The 23,597-nt window shown below is 25.7% G+C and overlaps 1 protein-coding gene across 1 annotated transcript; it reads right to left on the bottom strand.

Moving 5' to 3' along the window:
• Nucleotides 1–669: 669 nt before the first annotated feature.
• LOC105845136 (gastrula zinc finger protein XlCGF58.1) lies at nucleotides 670–23,465 on the bottom strand. Its single transcript, XM_065805845.1, has 4 exons — nucleotides 23,276–23,465; nucleotides 21,194–21,361; nucleotides 9,659–10,229; nucleotides 670–2,002 (listed from the first exon to the last, which is right to left on the bottom strand). The coding sequence occupies exons 1-4, from the start codon at nucleotides 23,372–23,374 to the stop codon at nucleotides 792–794; spliced, it is 2,049 nt and encodes a 682-aa protein (XP_065661917.1). The 5' UTR covers nucleotides 23,375–23,465; the 3' UTR covers nucleotides 670–791.
• Nucleotides 23,466–23,597: the final 132 nt, after the last annotated feature.

Genomic DNA, 23,597 nt, shown 5'->3' with positions numbered 1-23,597 from the left:
GTTAACACCTGACTACCAACTTCACCCTTATTTATTATGATTTATGATATCCTTATGCTTTTCATTTTTAAATTTTAAAATCAATACTTATCTTATAGACATATCAAAAAATAAGTTTCTATGCATTAACTTTAAAGGATAATTTTTACTATTTTAGCAATAGACTAAATTGACATTAGCCACTTGTCATGTAACTAGAACACTATTACTTGAGCCAATTTTTATGAGATAAGGGAACAATTCAGCATGAGATAAGGGAACAATTCAGCATATGAGGTAAAGGAACAATTCAGCACATGAGGTAAGGGAACAATTCAACATACGAGGGACTGTTTAAATTATGATTTTAAGTTTACATTCATATAAAATGTCAAATATTAATTTATAAGCATTTAAAAAAACTTTTATTTATATATTTTTTTAATAACATTTTATTTCATAAATCTTTAAGAATAAAAAATAAATAAAAAATAAAATTCAAATATACATATTAAATAGTTAAAATAAATTACAATAGATTTAAAAATATAAGAAAATATCATGCAGTATCAAGCATAATATGCTTTGAATGTTTAATTTTTGAAAAAATAAATAACTTGTACACAAGCAAATCACAGAAATATATAAGCAGCATTACTAGCCTTGATACAAAAATTTAAAAAATTTGCGAAAGCTCAAGCTTGGGAAAGCTTTTAGGTACATAGCCTTTAAATAGATATATATAAAAAATAATAAAACACACACATACACCACGAATATACACCACACACATATACACCATAGAACACAAATTAAGACTTATTAGAATGATCATTTTGTCTAAAGAAATTATGTGGTAGTATCAAACTTTCAAATTGGGCATTATACGAAACATCATTAGAGATAGGTATACTTGTTACTTCTTCTGTTGCATCATGAGATAAAACATTTATGTCAACGCAAGAAATGTTGTTTCCTTCAAATATTATGCCACTTCGATTATCTAAATGGTTAGAAATCTTAGATGAAATAAAACTTTCCTCTGTTAATTTAGAAGGAGTTAGCTCTTTGCAATCATTAGCAGTCATCTTTTCTGCTAGCTGACAACTCTCTAGCTCAGGTAACTCTGAACTACTCTGTGGTTCAACAACAAACTGATCAGTTGATCTCTTTACAACTTTTTCAATCTTTGAGTTTCGTATTTCTGTTTGACTTTTGCACAGTTTTTCATGTTTTTCAAGGTTTGGAAGCTTTTTGAACTTACGTTGGCACAGACTACACTTAAATTCTTTAAAAGTAAAATGGATTAATGTTGAATGTTTTTTTAAACTATCTTCAGTTTTGAAAAACTTATTACACTGATCACAAGAGAAGGAGAGTGTTTCCTCTGTATGAGATTTCATATGTTGTGAAAGACAACTTTTACTAGAAAATCTTTTTTCGCATGTGGTACATATAAAAGGTTTTGAGCCAGTATGCAGTAGTAAATGCTTCTTAAAGGAAGACTTATTAAAGAAGCTCTCATCACAAAACACACACTGCATACTGCTTTGACCATTATGAATCTCCATGTGACGCTGCAAATGACCTTTACGCTTAAATTTTTTTTGACAGACTTCACAGGAATAGGAAAAAAGCATATTATGAATTAATTGATGTTGCACAAGATTTGGTTTACCAGTGAATTCTTTATGGCATATATTGCAAATAAAATCTTTTCGGCCATTATGTTGCAATAAATGAACTTTCAAATTAGTTTTAAATCGAAACTTTTTTTCACATGTATCACATTTGAAAGGAAATTCTTCAGAGTGAACAATCGTATGTTCTTTTAAATGCTCTTTTCTCTTAAAAGCTTTAAAGCAAACATCACATTTGAATGGTTTATCAGGCTTATGCACTAACTTATGTTTTAACAAATGGCCAAGTTGACGAAATCGGGCATTACATATGCTACAAGCGTGAGGTCGTATCCCTGTGTGAATAATTTGATGCTTCTTTAAGTTTGATCGTTCTTTAAAACCTGTTTTGTAAAAATAGTAAATCAAATTAATAACAAACAACTGGAATAACTAGTAGGAAATTTTACTTAAATTATAACAAAAACCAAAATTCCTACAAAATAACAAAGTCTAGTAAAGTAAATCTTTTAATTCTTTTTTATCGTATATAGTTTACCTAACAAACTGAATAAATATTCAGTTTGTTTAATTTTTTAATATTCATAAAGTTGATTTAAATAAATATGTAGCTTTTTTATTTATTGATAGGTATTATAATTATTATTTATACTTCATACATTAATTCCTGATTTATTATACTTTTAAAAATTATAAAAATCGAAAAATAGTAACTTAAAATAGGAACTATCATTATATTATTATTAATATAAATATATTAATAGTAATATTATCAATATAATATTATTATAAAATACAGGTTATCCTACAAGTTTCTAGTGTTGTGACCAAAACTAAAAATTGTAACTAATTTAACTAAAAAAAACGTAACTAAAATTAGTTGACTAACTTTTTAGTTTAACTAAAATTAGAAGCCTAATAATTTAGTCCGACTTGAATTAGTCAACTAACTTTTCAGTGTAACTAAATTTAATCAACTAACTTTTTAGTCTGACATAAATTAGTTGACTAACTTTTCAATCGACTGGCTTTTTAGTCAAACTAAAATAAGTAAACTAAATGTTTAGCCGAAGTTTACAAAAAGTAGTCAAATAGGAAATTAGTCTAACTAAAATAAATGGACTTATTTCTTAGTCTAACTTAAATTAGTTGACTAAATTTTAAAATTTCCTAAAAATATACTGTGACTGTTACCCAAAATCTAGTTATGTGCTACTTTTAAAGTAGTTTAATCGCCATGTCTTTATTTACAAATAGCTGTAAGTTATAATTTACAGCTGCAGTGCAGCAGTTTCACGTTTTGTTTTCAGAGTTTTTCAGGTTTTTGGGTTGACTATATAAACTGGGAATTTTTTAAAAATAATAAACCTGTACAAAATTAGTCCCCCCTTGTTATTAAGTGTTTGTTTTAACTTTCAACAAAAACCGGTTTAGAGCTATAGCTCCAAGCCACTTTTTATTGAAAGTTATAACTTTTTTTTTAAAAAAAAAAAAAAAACATCTTAAATTCCATCAAGGCTGCAAGGAACCACTTTTAGAGTTAGAAGTTACTGGAAGAGAAAAGATGAGGTTTATAAAGCAAGATAGCAGTTAACAGACGACTTTAAAAAATTTAAAACTATATGAATCAGGAAAACTAGATGAAGGTAGCAAAATCTGAAGATATGATGTTTGAGGAAAAAGAGACAAATAAGAACTTTTGGAGCACTTAGGAACAGTCACAGTAAAAGGATGAGACTTTGAATGACAAATAACACAATAATAAATTTTATTAGAAGTCACAAAAGACGCTCGCTCTTTAGAGCAGCACCCATTATAGTATTTTTAGAAAAGAGAAAGAGAAGCATCATTACGACAATGTGACAATGGTTGAGGGTTGTTAATTTTCTTAAAGCTTTATAAGAACGGAAGATGTAAGAAAAGTTATCTATCATTAAGGATTCAACACATTAAGAAAACAACAAAATAATATAATTTTATTTTGTTATTTTTATCATACATAATGCAACTTATGTAAAAAAAAAGTGAATCAGAAAATATAGTTATCAAAATTTAAGAGTGTAAGGCATATTCAAATATTGTATCATGCAGAAGTGGTGTAATGGTAGACCCCTCGCTTAATAAGTGAGAAGTTCAGAGTTTGATCTCCACCATGCCCCTTGTAGTAACGCACTTAATTTGTTTCTACATGCAGTGGCCTTGTTTGCCAAAGTTCGTGTTTCAGAGTTAAAAAGTTAAGAGTTTGTAACCACAATAAAGGAGCCTCCTTGACTTTCTCAGCTTTGGGGAGGTGAATGACATGAAAAATTTACTAAAAACCAGAAATGTTGATTAATAACAGGTGAAGTTGTATGATTTTATGACATAAAATTGGTCATTCTAATAAAATTAGAAGTGAGATATTTTCCTGAACTAGTTGCTTTTTAAACCTTTTCTCTTTATTTATAATTACTTTGATATCCTAAATATTGTAATAAACAGATAAAGAGCTTCCATGAAATGTAATTAACAAACTTGTAACATGTACATAAGATGTTCTTTACTTACAAAAAGCTATAAAAGGTATTTATTATGAACAAAAACAACATCAATTTCAATACTATAAATGAATAAGTCTACTTGGACTCAAACAGCCTTGAAATATCCCAAATTGCATTAACTATTAGGTAATGGACACAAACATTTTTTATCAGAGCTGCCTATGCTGAAGGATCATTTACAATATGGAATTTTATTGCATGAAAGATCAGTTACATATTTGTGTACAAGATGCATGTGTATACAAATATTTATCAAAATAAAAATGATTTGGATGTAAGTTCTACAATTCCATTTAAAAATATGCAGTCAATAAACTTATGATCAAATAGAACATTACAAGAGACATTGAAAATTGAAAGCAACAACAAATAGAAATGTGTTTACAGACAAACTTGATAAATTATTTGACTTGAAAAAGTGCTAAATCTTATGCAGTAATAAAAGTGGAAGTGATGGTTGTCTCTTTAAGACCCTTATGATTTCTATATGTTTAAAAATAGCAAAGATATCTATGCAAGAGCTATTTTTCCAATAAGCTCTGGTAGTAAAACTACTTTACAAATCGGACTAGTTGATGTATCAGAGATTTATGTTACAAATATATGTAACATATAAATGTCAAATTAACCTAAAGTTTTTTTTTTTTAATGTTTTTAAAATTTAACTGTTGGAGAAGGGGTGGGAGATTAATTTTTAAATAAATAATCGACACATACATGAGCAGGGGGAGAGGGGAGATTTTTTGATTTATTATATGGAATGTTTAGGGATACAAATGATAGAAATTTGCATTATTAACTTGCTACTTCTTATAACTAATATAAAATTAAATATTTAGAAACTAAGAATGTTAATTTACTAGAAACAGGGAGTGAGTAAGGTGGTAGGTAGGAAACTACCATCAGAATTTATTGCAGATTAAAAATTATATATGTCCAAGTAACTTTTGCAAATACTACTAATAAAAATTATACTTTTGTTTTGATTCAATGGAAATAGCAAAATGAGCGCTTTCAATAACTATGTTTCTATAGTTTAAAAAAAAATTTATTTTTCAAATTGCTAGAATTGTAAAAATGAAACTGTATATAACAAATTATTTGTTATAAAATATTCTCTTCAGTATTGCAGCATTAATATTTTACAATTTTATTTTTTTAAGTAAGGATAAAAATTTATAAATATATATATTTCGAAAAAAAAAATTTCAATATGCTCATTTGCCGAAGAAGTCAACTACAAAAGAAAGCTTTTAGAATTTGCTATAATAACTAGATTGAAATATTATATTTAGTAAATCCATTTCAATTAACTAAGTTGATTGAAATTTATATGTGAAATTATTATTAAGTAAATCCATTTCAATTAACTAAGTTAATTGAAATTAAATGCATGTTATTTGCAATAACTGATACTCTTTAGTATTAGTTATTGTGTATACAATTTTTATGAACAGATTTAATTGAAAATTTTTAATTAAGCCATTTTGAAAATTGAACATTTCAAAATGCTTTTTTCATAAGCAACTGTGTAAAAAATTTACTTTTAAAATGAATCGATTAGCAAGTTTCATTTTGTTAGCAATTCTTGTGAAAATTTTATTTTTCCTATACTTTTTTACTAGTGGGCATAGACAGGACTTTTTAAATATTAAAAAAAAATCCTGCCTACCCCACTGTGTGTTACATATGGTGAATTTTTACAAGTGAAATTTCTGAAAAGCAACTTAAAACGTAAGTTTTGAATATTTGCTGTCTGACGAACATCCCTTCTTTGAAAGCAATAAATGTATTCACACAAAAACTTCTGCATATATGGCAATACCTATGGTGTTTGCATGCAATTGCTTACTCCCCTGAGGGAATGGGGCATAAAAAAGACGCCAATGAACCTATTATTTAATTTCCGAAAATTAATTATACATCAAAAAGGCAACTTTTTTATGTCCTGTGCTCATTGGTTGTTTATAAATTATTGCAACAATCACATTGTCTCAGAGCAGGGAAATAATGCTAATAATCAATTTTGGTTTAATACGTTACAAATTTATTTTAACTGGGCCCTAAAAACAATAATTAGAACTGTGATTTTAATACAATAAAATAGTCTTCAGCCGCCTAAATAAAGCACACTTGGGTATAAAAATTTCATAGTAAAGGTTATTCATTTTTTCATAGCACTTATCTTATTTTAGCTGACTAATTTTAGTTGGACTAAAAATGCAGCCTGTTAATATTAGTTAGACTAAAAGTTAATTGACTAATTTTATTTATGCTAAAAAGTCAGTCGACTAAATTTAGTTAGAGTAAAAAGTTGTTAGCTAATTTTTATTAGTTTAGACTAAAGTTAACTTTAACTCCCACCCATTACAAGTTTTCGGTATTGAAGCAACAAGACATGTTTTTGATTACAAGTAACTAGAAAGTTTTAAAGCATAAGTATTGATTTTTACTGTAGTTAACCAGAAGCATATTTTGCTACTGTTTAAGATGATATTGTTTTTTCGTATCAAAAGTAGTTTATTTATTTATTATTAAATTAACTTCAAAAGATTATCATTATTAATTTTGCTTTTACAAATATATCATTTTTATTGGCTTTGTTAAAAATTACTTTGCAATTTCAATAAATTTTTATGATTTCTCAATGTACATTTTACAAATTGCTTGTTAAACCAACACAAGATAATTATCTATAAAATAACTTATAATAAAAAGTAAAAAAAAAAAATAAAACAATTTATCATATTGAATTAGAATACCAATACCTATATTATATTGGAATTAACAATATTTAAATAAGTTGTAATTCTCTTTTATTAATAACATACTCAAAACTTTCAGGTAAAAATAGAAAAAAAATTAAACTGCAAATTTGGAAGAAGTTACGTTAAAATTACAAGCCGAAATTGCAAATTTGAAAGAGGTTGTTAGAAAACAAAATGATGAAATGAATAACTTACAAAATGAAAAAATTCTTATCATAGATCATAGAGTAATGTAGTAACTGCTGGCATAAAAAGTAAGTTGATAGCTCAGCAAATAAATATCATATCAAACTCAAAAATAAAGAAGAGAAGAATGTTGTTATTTCTGGTACTTCTGAATCAACCAGAACTGATAAAGAGAAGGAAGAAGCTGATATAGCAAATACTGAACACATTTTTACCAATATAAATAATGATACCAAAGAAACTACATACTTAAAAATTATTAAACCAAAAGCAAATCCTACATCATTAACAACAATATACTTAACTCTAGGATAATAGCGCAAATTTTAAGTTTTATTGAAGTTGGCTCAGAAAAGAATATATGTGGGTATATCTATCGCCCAAGTTCATATAGTAAAATAAAAAACTTAACTATAGTCTGCTCAATTTAAAAAATTTAGCAGTTTGTATCATAAAAAGTGCTTATTAATTTTGCTATTTAATTACGTATTAATAAATTGGTATGAAAATTACAATTAACTTCATAGTTCGCCTAAGTGATTACTTTTTATTCTAAAATATTATTTATCTAACATTCCAAATAAAAATGAGTTCAGATAGTAACATGATATATTTGATAATAACTGAATGTGAAAACATTGTATTTTTAGTCATTCATCTTCCAACTTAGGTGGCAATTGAACATGGTCAATACCTACACAAGTTCAACTATTCATATTATGACAATAGGATAAAGAAACACCAAAGAGTAAACTACTACATAACAAAGGAGATTACATGAAATTAAATGATTATTTTAACAGGTAGTTTAGGATGTTGGAGTCAACAAAAATCACTCTAAAGTTCTTAAAATATGTTGCAAATCATTCTACAAGTCTTTATCGATATCATAAAACAAATCTTACAAATTAAGTATTTTTCCAGATCTTTGGAAAAAAGCAAACACCCTAATTAAACCAAGCAAAACACCTAAAAACAAATGAAAAAAATAGAGCACTAATAATATAACAACACCACAGCTATGTTAATAAAAGGAACAACAGATTTTATCACAAAGGGATATGCTGATGGATACAATGTAGATGAGTTATTATTAGATTTTGCAAAAACATTTACTTTATTGTTAAAGTTATTAGAAAAGCTTGATTGGCTCGGGATAAGAAACAAAGTATTATTGTGGTGTAAAAGTTATAAGCGAAAGATTTCAAAGAGTAATAGCTTGAGAATTTGTCTCAGAATGGGAGAAAATAGATACTAGAGTTTTTAAAGGCTCAGTTTTAGATCCATTATTTTTGTAGTATTTGTAAATGATTTATTAATTAGAGTCATTTAGCAGTCATTAAACCAGAATTAAATAATATTAGTTTACAAAACTGTCCTAATATTTTAATAGAATGAACAGATGATTAGAAGATAAAAATCAAAATGGAAAAATGTAAAGCAATGCACTTTGAAAATAAAAAATCTAAATACAAATACAAAATTGATGAAGTTATAATAGAGGAAGGAAAAGTCAAAAAAATATCTTTGTATTTTTATTTTGAATGATCTTGATTGGAGTCACCAAATATTATATGCAATTGATAAAGCAAATAAAGAAATGGGAAAAATTAAACATGCATTTGAGTTTATAGATAAAAGTATTATTAGCTTATTATACAAGTCATTAGTTTGTCCCTATCTTGAGTATGGAGCAGTTATTTGGAATCCTCATTGTAACGGAGAAATTGATAGAAAGTTCAAAATAGATCAACCAAAAAATCAAGTTTAGTTGGCCATGAATTTTCAAAGTAAAACTTTCCTTATTAGAAAACAGGAGAAGACGTGGTGATTTAATCCAAATGGTCAAATTAATAAAAAAAATAGACAAAATATATTTGCAGTAGAACATTTTAACACTATGGTCATGCAAGAGGCCATACTTAAAAATCCATAAAGAGTTGATAAGTAAACAAAATTGACAGGCAAAGCATTTTCTCATATTGATAAATGCCTGTAACGTTCTAACAAAAGAAATCATTGAATCATCAAGATAAATCAATTCAAGAACCACATAGATAAACACTTTAAATTTTGGAAATCTCAGAATATATCAATTGTTGCTAATCTTCTTTTATTTATTGTGTTTACTAAAATTCTACGTAATTTAATTTTAAACAGTATGAGTTGCAGCATCATTTCTATTCTATTCTTATATAATCTAATCTAATATAATATCATATATTATTGTAATACAAATATAACAAGGTAATACAAATATAACAAGGTAATACAGAATATAAAAATTATATACAAATATAACAAGGTACTAACAAAACACTAAAAAAAAAGTAAAATAATAAAGTCTTTTTTTTTTGTTTGAAAAAACCTTCTATCATTTGTTTTTGTAAGAATTATTATTTTTCCCTTATACTTTATAAGTAAAACATTATACTTAGTAAACAAATAAAAACAAATAAATAAAGTTAAAATGTTTTTAAATATTGCAAAAGATTAAATAAGTAAAAACCAAATTATATCTACTTTTTAATTAAAATTTTAGTACCTTTTCCACATTCTTCACAAACATATGGTCGCATAGATGTATGACTTAACATATGTCGACTCAGTGAAGTCCTCTTATCAAATTTTTTTCCACATTCTAAACAACTTAGTGTCAATGAAGATGACGTTGTTGCAAGTGATGATGAAGAATGATGACTCAACTCATGTTTGTGAAGTTCTTGTTTGGAAAGAAAATGAATTTGGCAAAAAAAACAAATTAAATCTTCACGGATGTTTTTTACGAGCTTGGTTAAATTTTTATGAGGTCTCTGTTCGTGTGAATCAAGACTGTTTTGTACTGAGGAGTCAAGCACTAACCTTGTATTTGATATTGTGTTTGGGGACAGGAAACGTGGTTGCAAGTAAATATTTGTTGCTCGCTTCTCTTGATTAAATATAGACAAACTTTCCACTGCAAAATCTTCAGATGGTGACAAATGAAGAGAATTGCTTTGTGAATCCTGCTGTAACATGTTGCTTGATTCTGATGAATCGTGCTGAAGAAGAATTGCATTTGGTTGAGTGTGAGGCGAATCATATACTTGCTGTTCACCATTGTTTACAGAAAGAAACTTTAATAATAAATAAAGAAATAAGTTTTAATAATAAAAAAAAAAATATATATATATCAAAAAACAAAACATATTTATAAACATAAATTTTGCAAAATTTTAAACAAAACAAAATAAGTTTTAACCAATTATTATTAAATTATTGTCATAGTAAAACATTTTTATAATTACTTTTTTTTAACACATAATAAATGTGTACAGAACGTGGAAAAAAGATGTGTACATGTCATATATTTTAAAACAAACTGCAAAAAACTTAATGAAGTTCTTTTTTTTTTTCAAAAAATTTTCAAAATTGTATAAATATAGAAATTTTTTCTTCATTAGCTACATGTGTTGCATGAATGAATTTTGTAAACACATGCTTATTAGGATTTGTCACTTGTTTGTTCAGGGTTGCCACCATTTCTTGTTTGTTCAGGGTTGCCACCTTTCTTATAAATAAAATTTTCTGACTTTTAGCTAAAACTTTGCTTATTTTTTGCAGATATTTTTATTTTCAAACTCTCAAACTAAGCATGAAAACTTTTTAATTAAACTTCAGATGAGCAATTTTTAATGATGTGTTGTACGAGGAAAACCTGGGTAACACCACAGTGACAAACCCAGAGATTTTTTTGGAGTTGACAGTAGGAGGGAAGGGGTATGCGCTGCAATTATGATTTTTTAATATTACTTTGTTTGTGTTCACCTTCATTAATTTTTTATTACCCAATTTTTTTATTATTGTGCTCAGCTTTATTTTTTTATTATTCAATTTTTTTATTATTATGTTCCCCTTCTTCATATTTTTATTATCCAAAGATAACTAGTTGATTTAAAATAGTATCCTGTTGTAGAAGACATTTCTTTAAATTCATTGGCGATGAACATACTTTTGTTATGCTAAGAAAAGCTTTTTATTTTAACATTTTAATAAACTTTAAATTGCAAATATTAGATTAATTTAATAATTATGTTTACTTGTTTGTCTATTAATATATTTGTCTATATTATGTAAATGTAGACAATAACTATTAGTGCTAAATAAACAGAAGTGCTTAATAAATGAATTTACTAATATTTTAGTATTCATTTAAATTTAAATATTAGAAAATATTCAACTTAAATTAACTTAACTTATAACTGCATTTGAAGCCAAAACTATTTTTATAAAAAAAGCAAAAGAAAAATTACAAAAATATTTTTTGGGTGGTACCAAAATAGATCTAGGTTCATCCTTTTTTTAATATAGAAAACCAATCATTTGTTTGAAAATGAAAATAAATAACCAAATACTTTGTACAATTACTATTAAAAAAACAGCTGAAATTAGCAAAATGGTCTTGGAAACAAAAATAAAAACTAATACTAAACATAGCAAATCAAAAAACACTTTAAAGTGATCCCCAAGTGTCAAGACAAATTGTGTTCATATCATAAATAATCCTAAAAAAATAAGTTTTATGTTTCATGTTAATTAAACTTTCCAGAACAAATTGTTTTTTGAGATATTAGCCAAAAACTTGATAATTTTTAACTGCAATTTTATATCTCGTAGATAAGTTCCGGCTATTTGATTTTTTTTTTTAAATACTGGTATGGTATTCGCTTTTGTAGTTAATAAATGACATCAATACAGAAAAATTTATGTTGGGTTTTTTTCTTTTGCAATTAATTTTTACATAAAAGAATGCCTTTATAAAAAACTTTTTATAAACCAAACCAAACTTTTATAACTGAATAAAAATAACACAATCAATAAGTAAACGTTTTAAAAGTCTAACTTGTATTTATTTTATTTTAAAAACAAAACTAATATTAGTGCTATAAATTAATGTTTAGTATAATGTTTAGTATAATTTTTAAATTTACATATTTTATATCTATATAAGATATGTAAATTTAAAAATTATACTATTATTTGTTAAAAACAAGTTCTGCTAATAAAATCTTAAAACCGAAAAAACTTTTTATTTATTTTGGATTTAGCAAGAAATAGTAGAAATACATTTGATTTCATGTTAAATAAAAATGAAATATTTAAATGGAAATAAATATAAAACAAAGTAGAAAAGCAATAATCTTTTTATTTTTTTATTTTAGGTGCCCCAAGAAGTCCTAACGGTCTTGTCACAGAGCACCGCGGAGTGCATTTAACCAGGAAGTTCACGCCTCCTTCCTTATTGTGACGCGAAAATATGTCCAAAGCTCGTTTCGAACCTGGATTTCTTGCTTATAAAGCAAGCCTTCTAACCACTGCGCCACGGCCGCATCAGCCGTGGCGCCGATAATCTTCATTTAATTACAATTTTTATTTTGTCAAAAGTCTTCAGTTGAACTCAAATGTTTAATATTGTGTGAACATTTTTTTATAAAAAGGGAAAACCCAATCTAATTTTGTAATTGTGCAAATCGTTTAAAAAATTCTGCGGTAAGTACATTTATTATTCAAACCAGATATTTTTACAACAGAAAAAACTATGCAGATTCGTGGAGTTAATATTAACGTCTCAACCAGAAGTATAATGGCCAAAAAATAAATGTTTTTTGCTTGTATCTCCATAAAAAATTGTTTTGGCAATTTTAATAAACTCGAAACTTATTTTCTAATGTTTATTTACAAAACAAACATTAAAAAGTAAGTTTTCATTAGAAACATTAGAAAATAAGTTTTCAAACATAACTTGTCTTGGAACTTGCAAACCCATTCAAGAACAAGGCAATAAAAAAAAATTAAAAAAAAAATATATATAAGTTATTATTTAAAAGATTAATAAATACTCATAATTGTATGTTTTTATACGCTTCACTTAAAACATTACTCTTTATCTCAAGCCCAGACATCTTTAGATGTCTGGGCTTTAGGAAAATTAGACAAAGGGGTGGTATTAAGATGATAATAAGAATGTAAAAAAATATTTTATAATTTTTAAAATTATGAAAAAAAGAATTTTATAATTAACTTAAAAAAAAATTATACACTATGGTAGCTTTTGCACGAACCGCTATTTATTAGCAGATCAGATAATAGTACCTGTCTAAATAAAAATTAAGGAGTTATTGTCACAATGCAACTTTCAAGTAAAAGCAAAACTGTAAAACTTGATATATAATTTTTAACATTACATAATTTGGAGTTCATTATTCTTAGTTTTTTCTTCTTTTTCTGAAAAAACTTTTATTATTTTTTTAATGATGTCAAAATCAGAATGAGCTAATGTGCTAAGCCGTTTTTTATTTAAAACAAGGCCTGATAAATATGTATATATGTATATATGTATATATGCATATATGTATGTATGTATGTATGTATGTATGTATGTATGTATGTATGTATGTATGTATGTATATATTTATGTATGTATGTATGTATATATATATATATATATATATATATATATATATATATATATATATATATATATATATATATATGTATGTATGTATATATACATATCAGGCCTTGTTTTAAATAAAAAACGGCTTGGCACATTAGCTTTTTGTGATTTTGACATCAAAAAATTATCTTTACTTTTATATTTTTATTTAAGAACATTAACTTTTCTAACTACCACAATAAATTAAGTGTGGAAAATAAATGCCGACCTAAGGTCAACAAGTGCTCAAAATGACTAAAATTGCTATTTTGAAGTTTTGACCTTTTGAAGTTGAATTTTGAATTCAGTTGAAGTTGAATTTTGAAGTTGCTATTTTGAAGGTTTGACCTTTTGAAGTTATTTTGAAGGTTTGATCTTTTGAGGAACTTTTGAAATTGACCTTTTGAAGGTTTTACAAATAAGGATGTAATTTGAAAAATACATATACTAAAACATTATATAACCATCTAAATTTTGAAAAAGCGTTTAAAATAATTTTATTGTTTACAACATGCTACTTCAATTGGCTTCACTGACAAAAATGATGTTTTTTATTCAAATTAATCGTTTTTTAAAAAAACCACAAAAACGCAAACTTAATTGACCAGAATGTTTTAAAAAACATTCTGATATTAAGTCTTTAAGTACTTTATCTTTATTAAGTAGTAAAGTCAGGTGACGTTTGACTTGACTTTTTAAAGTCAGGTGACTTTTGACTTTTATTAAACTAGCTTTTATTTTACTTTTTTCTTATTTCTTGTTTCTAATATTTATTTTATTTTTAATTCTAGTTTTTACGAATATTGTGTGTGTATGAAATCTTGTATGAAAAATATGTCATGTAATATGTGCATGAACATTCAATATTGTGTTGAATTAAGTTTGTTGAAAGTACTGTTATTTATCTTTAAATTTGTTGTTATTTATTTTATTCACTTATTTAGATTACTTTCATTTTATTGGTGATGAAAATCATTTTTTTATAAATGTATTAAACTGTATTAAACTAAGAAAACTTTTTTCTTTCAACTGTATTTGCACTTTTTTTTCTTCTTTAAATCATTTTATTTAAGTTTTTGCCTCAAATTGCAATAAATGAATGATTTAAAGATAAATTTGAAATTAATAATTGGGCATTTTTTTTCCTATAATAGGATTCTTAAAGAATATATATATATATTTAGAAAAAATCTTGTTTAATGTAACATCAATTGGAAACATTAATTCCTCAATGTTTCTAAGCACAGTAAAATTAAATTTATTCTTTGTTTCACATCCAGGATGCATCAACTATTGTACAGCAAAATAAGTCAAACTTTTTTATTTGCATATTAAAGAATAAATTAACCTTAGATACTGTGAATTTGCAGTTGAAAAACCAAACTGCTTCACACCTTTTTTAGATGATGTCAAAGATTTGTGCGACCGAAATGAACTAACTTAATGAAAAACAAAGAAAAAAAAGTAAACTTTTATGTCCTAAAAAATATAATTCCGAAAAAGGAGCTTTAAATTTTAAACAATGCAACAGAGTGTTGGAACTCAAGGTATCAAAGAAAAAATTTAAAATAAAAAAAGTAAAAATTCAACGATAACTTTATTTTTTTATTTTATTTATTTCCTTATTCTATTTGTTTGTACTTATTTCTTCTCCAAAATGTAACTTTTATAATAATTTACCTTGTATTATATACTGTAGGTGATAAATAAAATATAAAATAAGAATTTTTCTAGTGGTGTTTTATAAAATGATTGTCTTCTTATTAGTATTTATACAGTTTAAACAAAATCTTTACACAAAAGGTAATATGCGGTAGTGGTGTAGTGGTAAAGCGCTCGCTTCATAAGCGAGAGGTTCCGAGTTCGATCCCCACCACGTCCCTGGTAGTACCGCGCTCAACTTGTTTCTCCGCGCAGCGGCCTTGTTCGTCAAGGTTCGTGTTTCGGAGTTATAGAGTTGAGAGAGGGTTATAACCACTATTAAGTAACCTCCTCGTCTGTAGTGGCCTTCTCAGCCTTGAGGAGGTGAATAACGAAAAAAAAAAATAAAAAATAAAAATAAAAAATAAAATTATTATTTACTAATTAATATTAGCAGTTTTTAAAATGATTATAATAAGCAGAATGTGCAAATATTTTCTTCTTTAACATTGTTAAGTTTAAAGATTGAGCAAACATATTGATAAACTAAGCAACCTACGGAAAGAAATACCGTAAACTGACATTCTATCAGGCCTGAAAACCATAAACACGAAAGATTTAAATTTAAAAAGGAAAAAATTTGAGGTGCATACTTTATCGCTAAAGAAGTACTAGCGTTTACCCAAAAAAACTACACTTGGAAAAAAATTATGGTGTAGAATTCAGCTTAGCTTATAGAAACAAAACTTGTGGAACTTTTATTGACTACATTGAGGTTTGTAAAACAGTCTTTCAGAAACAAACTAAAAACATGAAATTATTTCAGTATTTTAATTGATGCATCAACCAATGTTTCTGTTATTGAAATAGAAGCTATATTTATTATCAGCTTCAATCCAATTCCTAGGAAAGACTGAGATATATTTTAAATGTTCTTGTCTTTCACTTTCTGATCTTGAATATGGAACATCTGAAGGAGCTTTCAATATGAGTCAGAAGGTATCATATATTATAAAACTAAATTAGTTGGCTTTAAAGTTGATGGTGCAGCAGTAAATATAGGAAGTAGGACAACTATAAATGTATTACTTCAGACAGAAATTCCATGGATAACTTTCGGTTGGTGTGTTGCACATTGCCTTGAGTTGGCATTAAAAGATGAATTTCCAGATATTAAAGCAAGTAATGAAGTTGATAACATGATTTTAAAACTGTATAACATTTATAAAATATTGCCAAAAAAGTTAAGGCAGTTAGGAGAGCTTGTTGCTATCCCTGAAGAGGGTAATGCATTTGATATTGCAGGTATTTGCCCAAAAAAAGCATCAGATATATTCAAATTTTTTAAAATATTATATCTTTAAAAAATGCTTCTTAAAATACTATACTTTATTACATCCTCATTTATTTATATAACAAAAAAAGTGCAGTATAATATATAATGCAAAGAAATCTTATTATACAAATATAAATTATTTTTGCATTAATAAATGGGAACACACTGGACTTTACATAAAACTCAAGCACTTGAGATGATTTTAGTCAAATATGAAGTTTATATGAAATATCTCAAAAAAATGATGGCAGATTTAAGTTTTATACAAGCAGAAAGAACAAAGTTTAAAGGTTTGAGGAGAGTGGGGAGAGGTGGGACACATAAATTTTATTTTAGAGTAATTGCAATATCTTTTTTATTTGATGTATAAACTGAACCAAAAAAGCTATTACGAATAAACCTTCTTTTTAGACACCGATTCAAACCCCTTAGGTTTCCAGTCAATTATAACTAAGTATATAAATTTTTGCTTTTAGAGAAACCGTGTCATTGGGGTAAATTGGCACAAGTGTGAGTAGAAGTGGGACAAATAAATTTAAAGCAACATTTTAACACAAATTATTAAATAGAAACTGATCATAAAATCACCTAATCGAAATAAAAATGTTCAAGTGCTTTTACCAATCGAAATAATCAAATAGCGACGGGAAGAAGCGGGGCATAAATATTTCTTTTTTCTGTCCCACTTCACCCCAATGTAAACACTTTTTTAAGGTACATTCAAAATTAGGGCTTCTAGCACAGGTAGGGAAACAAAGCATATTCTGCTAAATGGAGGGGAAAAATTTAATTGTTTACATTAAATAACAGTACTTAGGCACCACACCTAATTAAAAATTTCAGGCTGTCCCACTTCTCCCCACTTTCCCCTACCATTTAGCAGTTGTTATGGACAATTTTATGGTAAAATATTGTGAAGCAGATTATAAAAACTTTAAAAAGCCCCCTTTGAAAAACACTTTACTTAACACTGTTAAGTTTTTTTTATTATAACTATAAGTAGAAACTATGATAATTTGTTTTCAAAATTTTCTAAAACTATTTTATCCTGTTATTTGCTAAGCATATTGATGTTCATTGCTGTAGCAAGCTTTGTTTAAGGCTAAACATAATTTGCATCCCCAACCCTAAAAGGGATGAGGCATTTTAAAATGTCTACAAGATGGGCCTTCAAGTTACTAAAAACTGTAAAATTATATATAAATAGACTTGATTGAATACTTACAATATTTTACAATTTTTTCTTGATTTAAAGACACTATTGATTGATGAGAGGCAAAAAGTAAAAAATTTTTTTTTGGCTAAATTTGAACTATTTAAAAATATATAGTACCAATAAAAATAAAGAACTAACGATTTCAAAGTCATAAATTCCACTGCTATGTTTAAAAAAGTGCTTTCAAGACTTGAGTCTCACTCACCACAATCTTGCTAGAGCACTTTTGACTTTATAAATCATTAAATTAAAAAAATTATAATATACTTTAAATAGGTTTAAATGTATACTGCATTTTTCAACCAATACTGCCAAGTGGGCGATTTGTGTGTGTGAGTGTGTGTGAGTGTGTGTGAGTGTTTATAAGTATCATACCAAGCAAATTAATTTATTATTACTTTATTGAACATTCAAATCAAATGTGTTTACTAATGTCATTTTTAGATAAATTTTTATTATCTAACACAGCTAGTGCATTTGTAACACGTACCTTTTAGATGATTTAAAATGTAATCTTTGTACATAAAAATCTTCAGATATTTTAAAAAATTGTGGGGGTAGAACATTCTTTCCCCCACACACCTTCCCCATAAAATCGCTTTTGTATGCAATCTTTACACATAAAAAATCTTTGTTTCTATTAAACACTCTACAAAAGTAATAAAACTTGTTAACCTAAAAAAGGTTTTATTCTTTGTATTTTGTAAATATTTTACATCGTGTTGAGAGAAGTAAAAGCTAGAAATATTTTATACAAAAGACAGGCTAACTCTACAAAAGTAGAGTTAGCCTGTCTATTACAAAAGTAATGTAAGTAAAAGTAACATATAACTACTTGAGCATTTTATTCCTTTTTTAAAAAAATGCACGGTTCTTAAATTGATGAACTTGATTATAAAAATATGACTAAAAGAGGTGTATTTTTTGCTAGTGGGACTTTATTTTATACTTTTTGTTGAAATAATTAAAGGAAACCCAAACACTATGATGATAAAATGCATATTTCTGAAACACATATAAAGAAATATAAAGAAATGAATTTTATAATAACTATAAGTTTAGTGCAATAAAAACCTTTTGAAAATTTCCAGAAATTTCCCGGAAAATTTCCAGAAGTTTTCAACTCTAATTTGAACACACATTTTTAGTAAAAAAACTTTTATGTAACATGAGTATTTGCATGAGTAGCATTTCATAATGAGTAGCATTTCATAAAAACTTTCACAAACAATGAGTAGCATTTCATAAAAATGAGTGCATTTCATAAAAACTTTCACAAACAAAATGTAACAATGAGTAGCATTTCATAAAAACTTTCACAAACAATGAGTAGCATTTCATAAAAACTTTCTTTCAGTATTAAGTATTCAGTTTAAATCTTTTTAATATTTCATACAACTTGTTTTCATATTTAAAATAAAACTTAACATTAACAGGGACGAAACATTACTAGGCCTGTTTTGGCACTGCTGGAGTGGTATGGGCGCTCAAATAATATTTATTATTTGTTTTTAGAAAAAAAATTTCAGTTTTAAAAAAATTAGAGAAAAAGTTTCAGTTTCAAATGCAATAGTAAACAACACATTTTTTTTGTTTATTTAAGTTGTTCATTTTTCTTTAGGACAATAAAATAAATTAAAAAATAATTTCATGACATAATTTGCTTAATGTTTAAAACTGTCCTTTGGTTACTAATAAAACATTAGATAATAAAAGAAAATGAATTGTTACAAAACTCAATCTAAAGACAATGGAAATAAGTATGAAAATTTTATTTTTCGCATTGCTGAAAGATAAAAGAATTTAAAAATATTCATTTGTAATAAAGTTATTTTTTTGCTTATTGGCAACTAAAAGTTAACTGCTTATAATGATAATCATTATTAAAAACATTTTGTTCAAAAAAAACAAAAACAAAAGTAAAATTTTCAGTCCTAATACCATTTAGTAGTCATGCAAATTTCAATTTTTGAATGAATGAGCTTTCGACCCTTAGCTCGCTATTTTATTTGACATTAGGAAAATAAAAAAACAAAAAAAAGAAAGCTATTTCTGAAAGTTTTGTTTCTCTTCATATTCTTTTTGTCTTTAATAATAATAAAAATAACAATAAAAATAAATTAACAAATTTTTCTTAAGTTTTTTTTTATACCTAAACTTGTCTTAAATGTTTAAAAAAATCCATAGTAAACTTATTTAATGTACACAATGTTTTATTTTAAATAAATTTTTTTAATTTGACTTAAAAAAAAAGGTGTCTTAGAATTATCAGTAAAACTGTCATTTAACATTTAGTAAAAGTTAAATGAACATAATTTAAAAAATATTTAAATCAACCCAATTTTATTGAACATAATTTAAAAAATATTTAAAACCAAAATCAGAATTAAAATGATAGAAACTACGCTTGTTAAACGCAAATGTTTTGTAGTCAAATAGTTGACTATGTATATATATTATATAATATACTATTTTATAATATTATCTATTCTATCAATATTAACTCTGGGTTCATCACTGTTTAAATTACTTGAATGTTTATATATATATATATACATATACATATATATATATATATATATATATATATATATATATATATATATATATATATATATATATATATATATATGTATATATATATATATATGGTTGCATTTGGGAGTACGGAAGGAAAAAAATAATTCTTATACTAACAAATACATCACTTTTAATTAATTTTGACTTACGTCCAACATTTTCGTGTTGTCAGAAAGAACCAATTAATTTAACTACAAATTAATCATTTTTTAAAAAAACCGCAAAAACGCAAATTTAATTGACCAGAATTTTAAAAACATTCTGAATATTTTTAAAACATTCTGAATGTTTTTAACAATATAGTTTTTATTTTTATTTTTTTTAATAAAATGTTTTTACTTTTATTTTTTTAACAAAATGTTTTTATTTTTATTTTTTTTACTGTAAATCATGCACAAATTGCATGATTTACAGTAAAAAAAATAAAAATAAAAACATTTTGTTAAAAAAATAAAAGTGTTGCTACATCGACTATCTTAAAACCTGACTCGCAACAAAGCGCTGTTACATTGACTAACAAATAGCCTGACTCGCAACGGAGTGCTGCTACATCGACTGAGGGTTTGGTTGGGGCAGACAGTCTATCAAGTAATAAAAAAAAAATCGCTAACTGGTTGTCGGAAAAACTTTCTGACAACCAGTTAGGGTTTTATTTATATATATATATATATATTTATTTATATTTATATATATATATATATATATATATATAGATATATATATATAGAGAGAGAGAGAGAGAGAGAGAGAGAGAGAGAGAGAGAGAGAGAGAGAGAGAGAGAGAGTATAATTATATAAAAAAAATATCTAGTAAATGAATTTTGTAAAGTACCTGACTTAGCCTATGCCCTTCGTGTTCATCAAGTACATGGTGCTGTTTTTGAGTTTTGGCATAATAATTTTTCCAAAAATCATTAACTAATGGAGCACATAGAGTCATCAATCTTTCCTCTGGTTCCCATGTTTCTTGCCATCGAACTTTATAGTAAATTTTACTGTCCTGTAAAAAAAAATTAGATAAATTAATATTTTTTAATATTTATTTGTACTACTGTAAAGTAATATAAAATAATAAACAACAACCTAAAATAATATTTATTCTGTGTCATATGACACGCAAGATATTTTACTTTTTGGAGCTTTTTTTAAACTGGATTCTGGAATATATTTGATTTTTATATTTCTTTTATTCTATTTGTTTTATTATATATCATATATTTTCTTTCATATTTTTGTTTTATTATATATTATATTTATATCTATACCATTTTTAAATATCTTTTATCTTCTTTGTACTACTTTATTCATATCATAAAAATCATATTTTTCTTATAAATTTATTCTCAGTTCAATTTATGTCAAACAAAATTTAATAACTAAAATATGCTTTTTTTTTAAAAAAAAGCGTTATTGTAGAATTAAATACTATGTCATATAAAACACATTAAATCTCAAATCAAAACTTAGCAGTTACATTTGTGATCTGGCTTTGAGATTGAGAAGGAGACAAAAATATTTTTAAGAACTTTGAACTAAATGCTTTTAAACGTTTAAATATTTTGCTAACTTCATATCTTTTTCAATTAATCATTAATTAAACAAAACAGAAGAAAAAATATTAAGGAGAGCTTTATTTTAATATCAATCTAATTTTAATATCAAATCTAAAACAATCTGACATCAGAAGCTGTAAATGTCAATAATATTTTTATGTTAAAGAAAAAAATCAACACTAAGAATTTCAAAACTGCTATATTAAATTTAAAATGTGTATATAAAGTTATAAATAATCATTTATTCCATTACATTAAACCTTTCTACTTGTATTACAATTTGTATATGCTAATGTTGTACACTATTTTAACAGTTGCTTAAAGGCACATTGTTTGCCTCCAACTATATTTGGACCTGCATGTCTTTAAAATATATATTCTTATTCAAATAAATTAAATACTATCTTATTCTAATATTATTGGTTTGCCTCATAAAATAACTTCATATGAAATCTAGACTTCCATTCTTGAAAGTCCTATAGAAGTTTTAGCAATCAACAAAACCAAGAGAAGAAATTAATTGAGCAATCAAGCTAAACAATATATCAAAAAACACAGAAAAAATACGTTTTTTTTAAGATCAACTCTAAGTTAGATTATAAATAGGCTACTTATGGGTAAAGCTACAGTTAAGCGGCCCAAAATAATTTAATTTTTTTGCTTGTTGCACATTTGTTGGTGGAGACATTTTAAACAGAAGGAATATTAATTGGTTTCAGTACATACATCAACTATCTTATAGCCTGCTGCTGCAAGGGAGTGTGCTACAACATTGACTGAGGGTTTGGAATGAGGCAGCAATCTTTTTTTCATTTATTATTCCAATAAATAAATAATAAAATTTATTTCTGAAATAATGTTTTGAAAATTATTTTTCGAAAAAGGAACAATATTTGTTACATTTTTTTTTTTATTAACAATTTTTTATATTATTAATGCATTATTAAGTATTGTAAAAAAAAGTTAAATAAAAAAACTTTAAAATTTTAATAGTTTTAATAATTCGAAAAATAATAATAATAAAAAACATTAGTTTAATAATTAAAATTTAATAATTTTAATTTGATAATAATTAAAAACAGCAACAAGATGAAGAACAACAACAACATTAACAATAAAAATAACAGAAATTACAACAATATAAATATAATAATATATTTTTATTATAATAATAATGCATTAATAAAACACGAAATCAATTTATTTCAAAATATAATAATTTGTAATATCCAAAAGATCATTTGGTTTTGTAAAACGCATTTTCCCAGCAGCTACTTTCGCTTTCGTGTAAACAAATTCATTTTCCTGATTATTCCCATTTTACATGTGATGAAGATGTAATAAACAATAAAATATATAACCTGTCCCAAAAATGTATCTGTTATTTTCTCAACAGCAAATCGTGTTCCCTCAAGTGGATTCAAAATGGGAAGAGAAAAACTTTCTCCGTTACACGCCATGTAAAGAAATTGAAAATGGAAAAAGACGAAAAACTCCTCAATACTAACGTTCTTTGCAAATCAAAAAGCAATTTTATAAAAGTTCGTTCACGAAAAATTGACCAATGATAAACAATTTATGTTAGTTATGACACAATTCATACCGAAATAAGAAATGTAAATAAAAAGGATTTTACGGCATTGACCGGCGACCGGTTAACTACGAGTTGTTTTAATAGAGTTT

The sequence above is a fragment of the Hydra vulgaris genome, chromosome 09, assembly GCF_038396675.1.
Source record: "Hydra vulgaris chromosome 09, alternate assembly HydraT2T_AEP".
Classification (NCBI taxonomy): domain Eukaryota; kingdom Metazoa; phylum Cnidaria; class Hydrozoa; order Anthoathecata; family Hydridae; genus Hydra; species Hydra vulgaris.
This window is presented reverse-complemented; position numbering and strand designations above follow the sequence as displayed.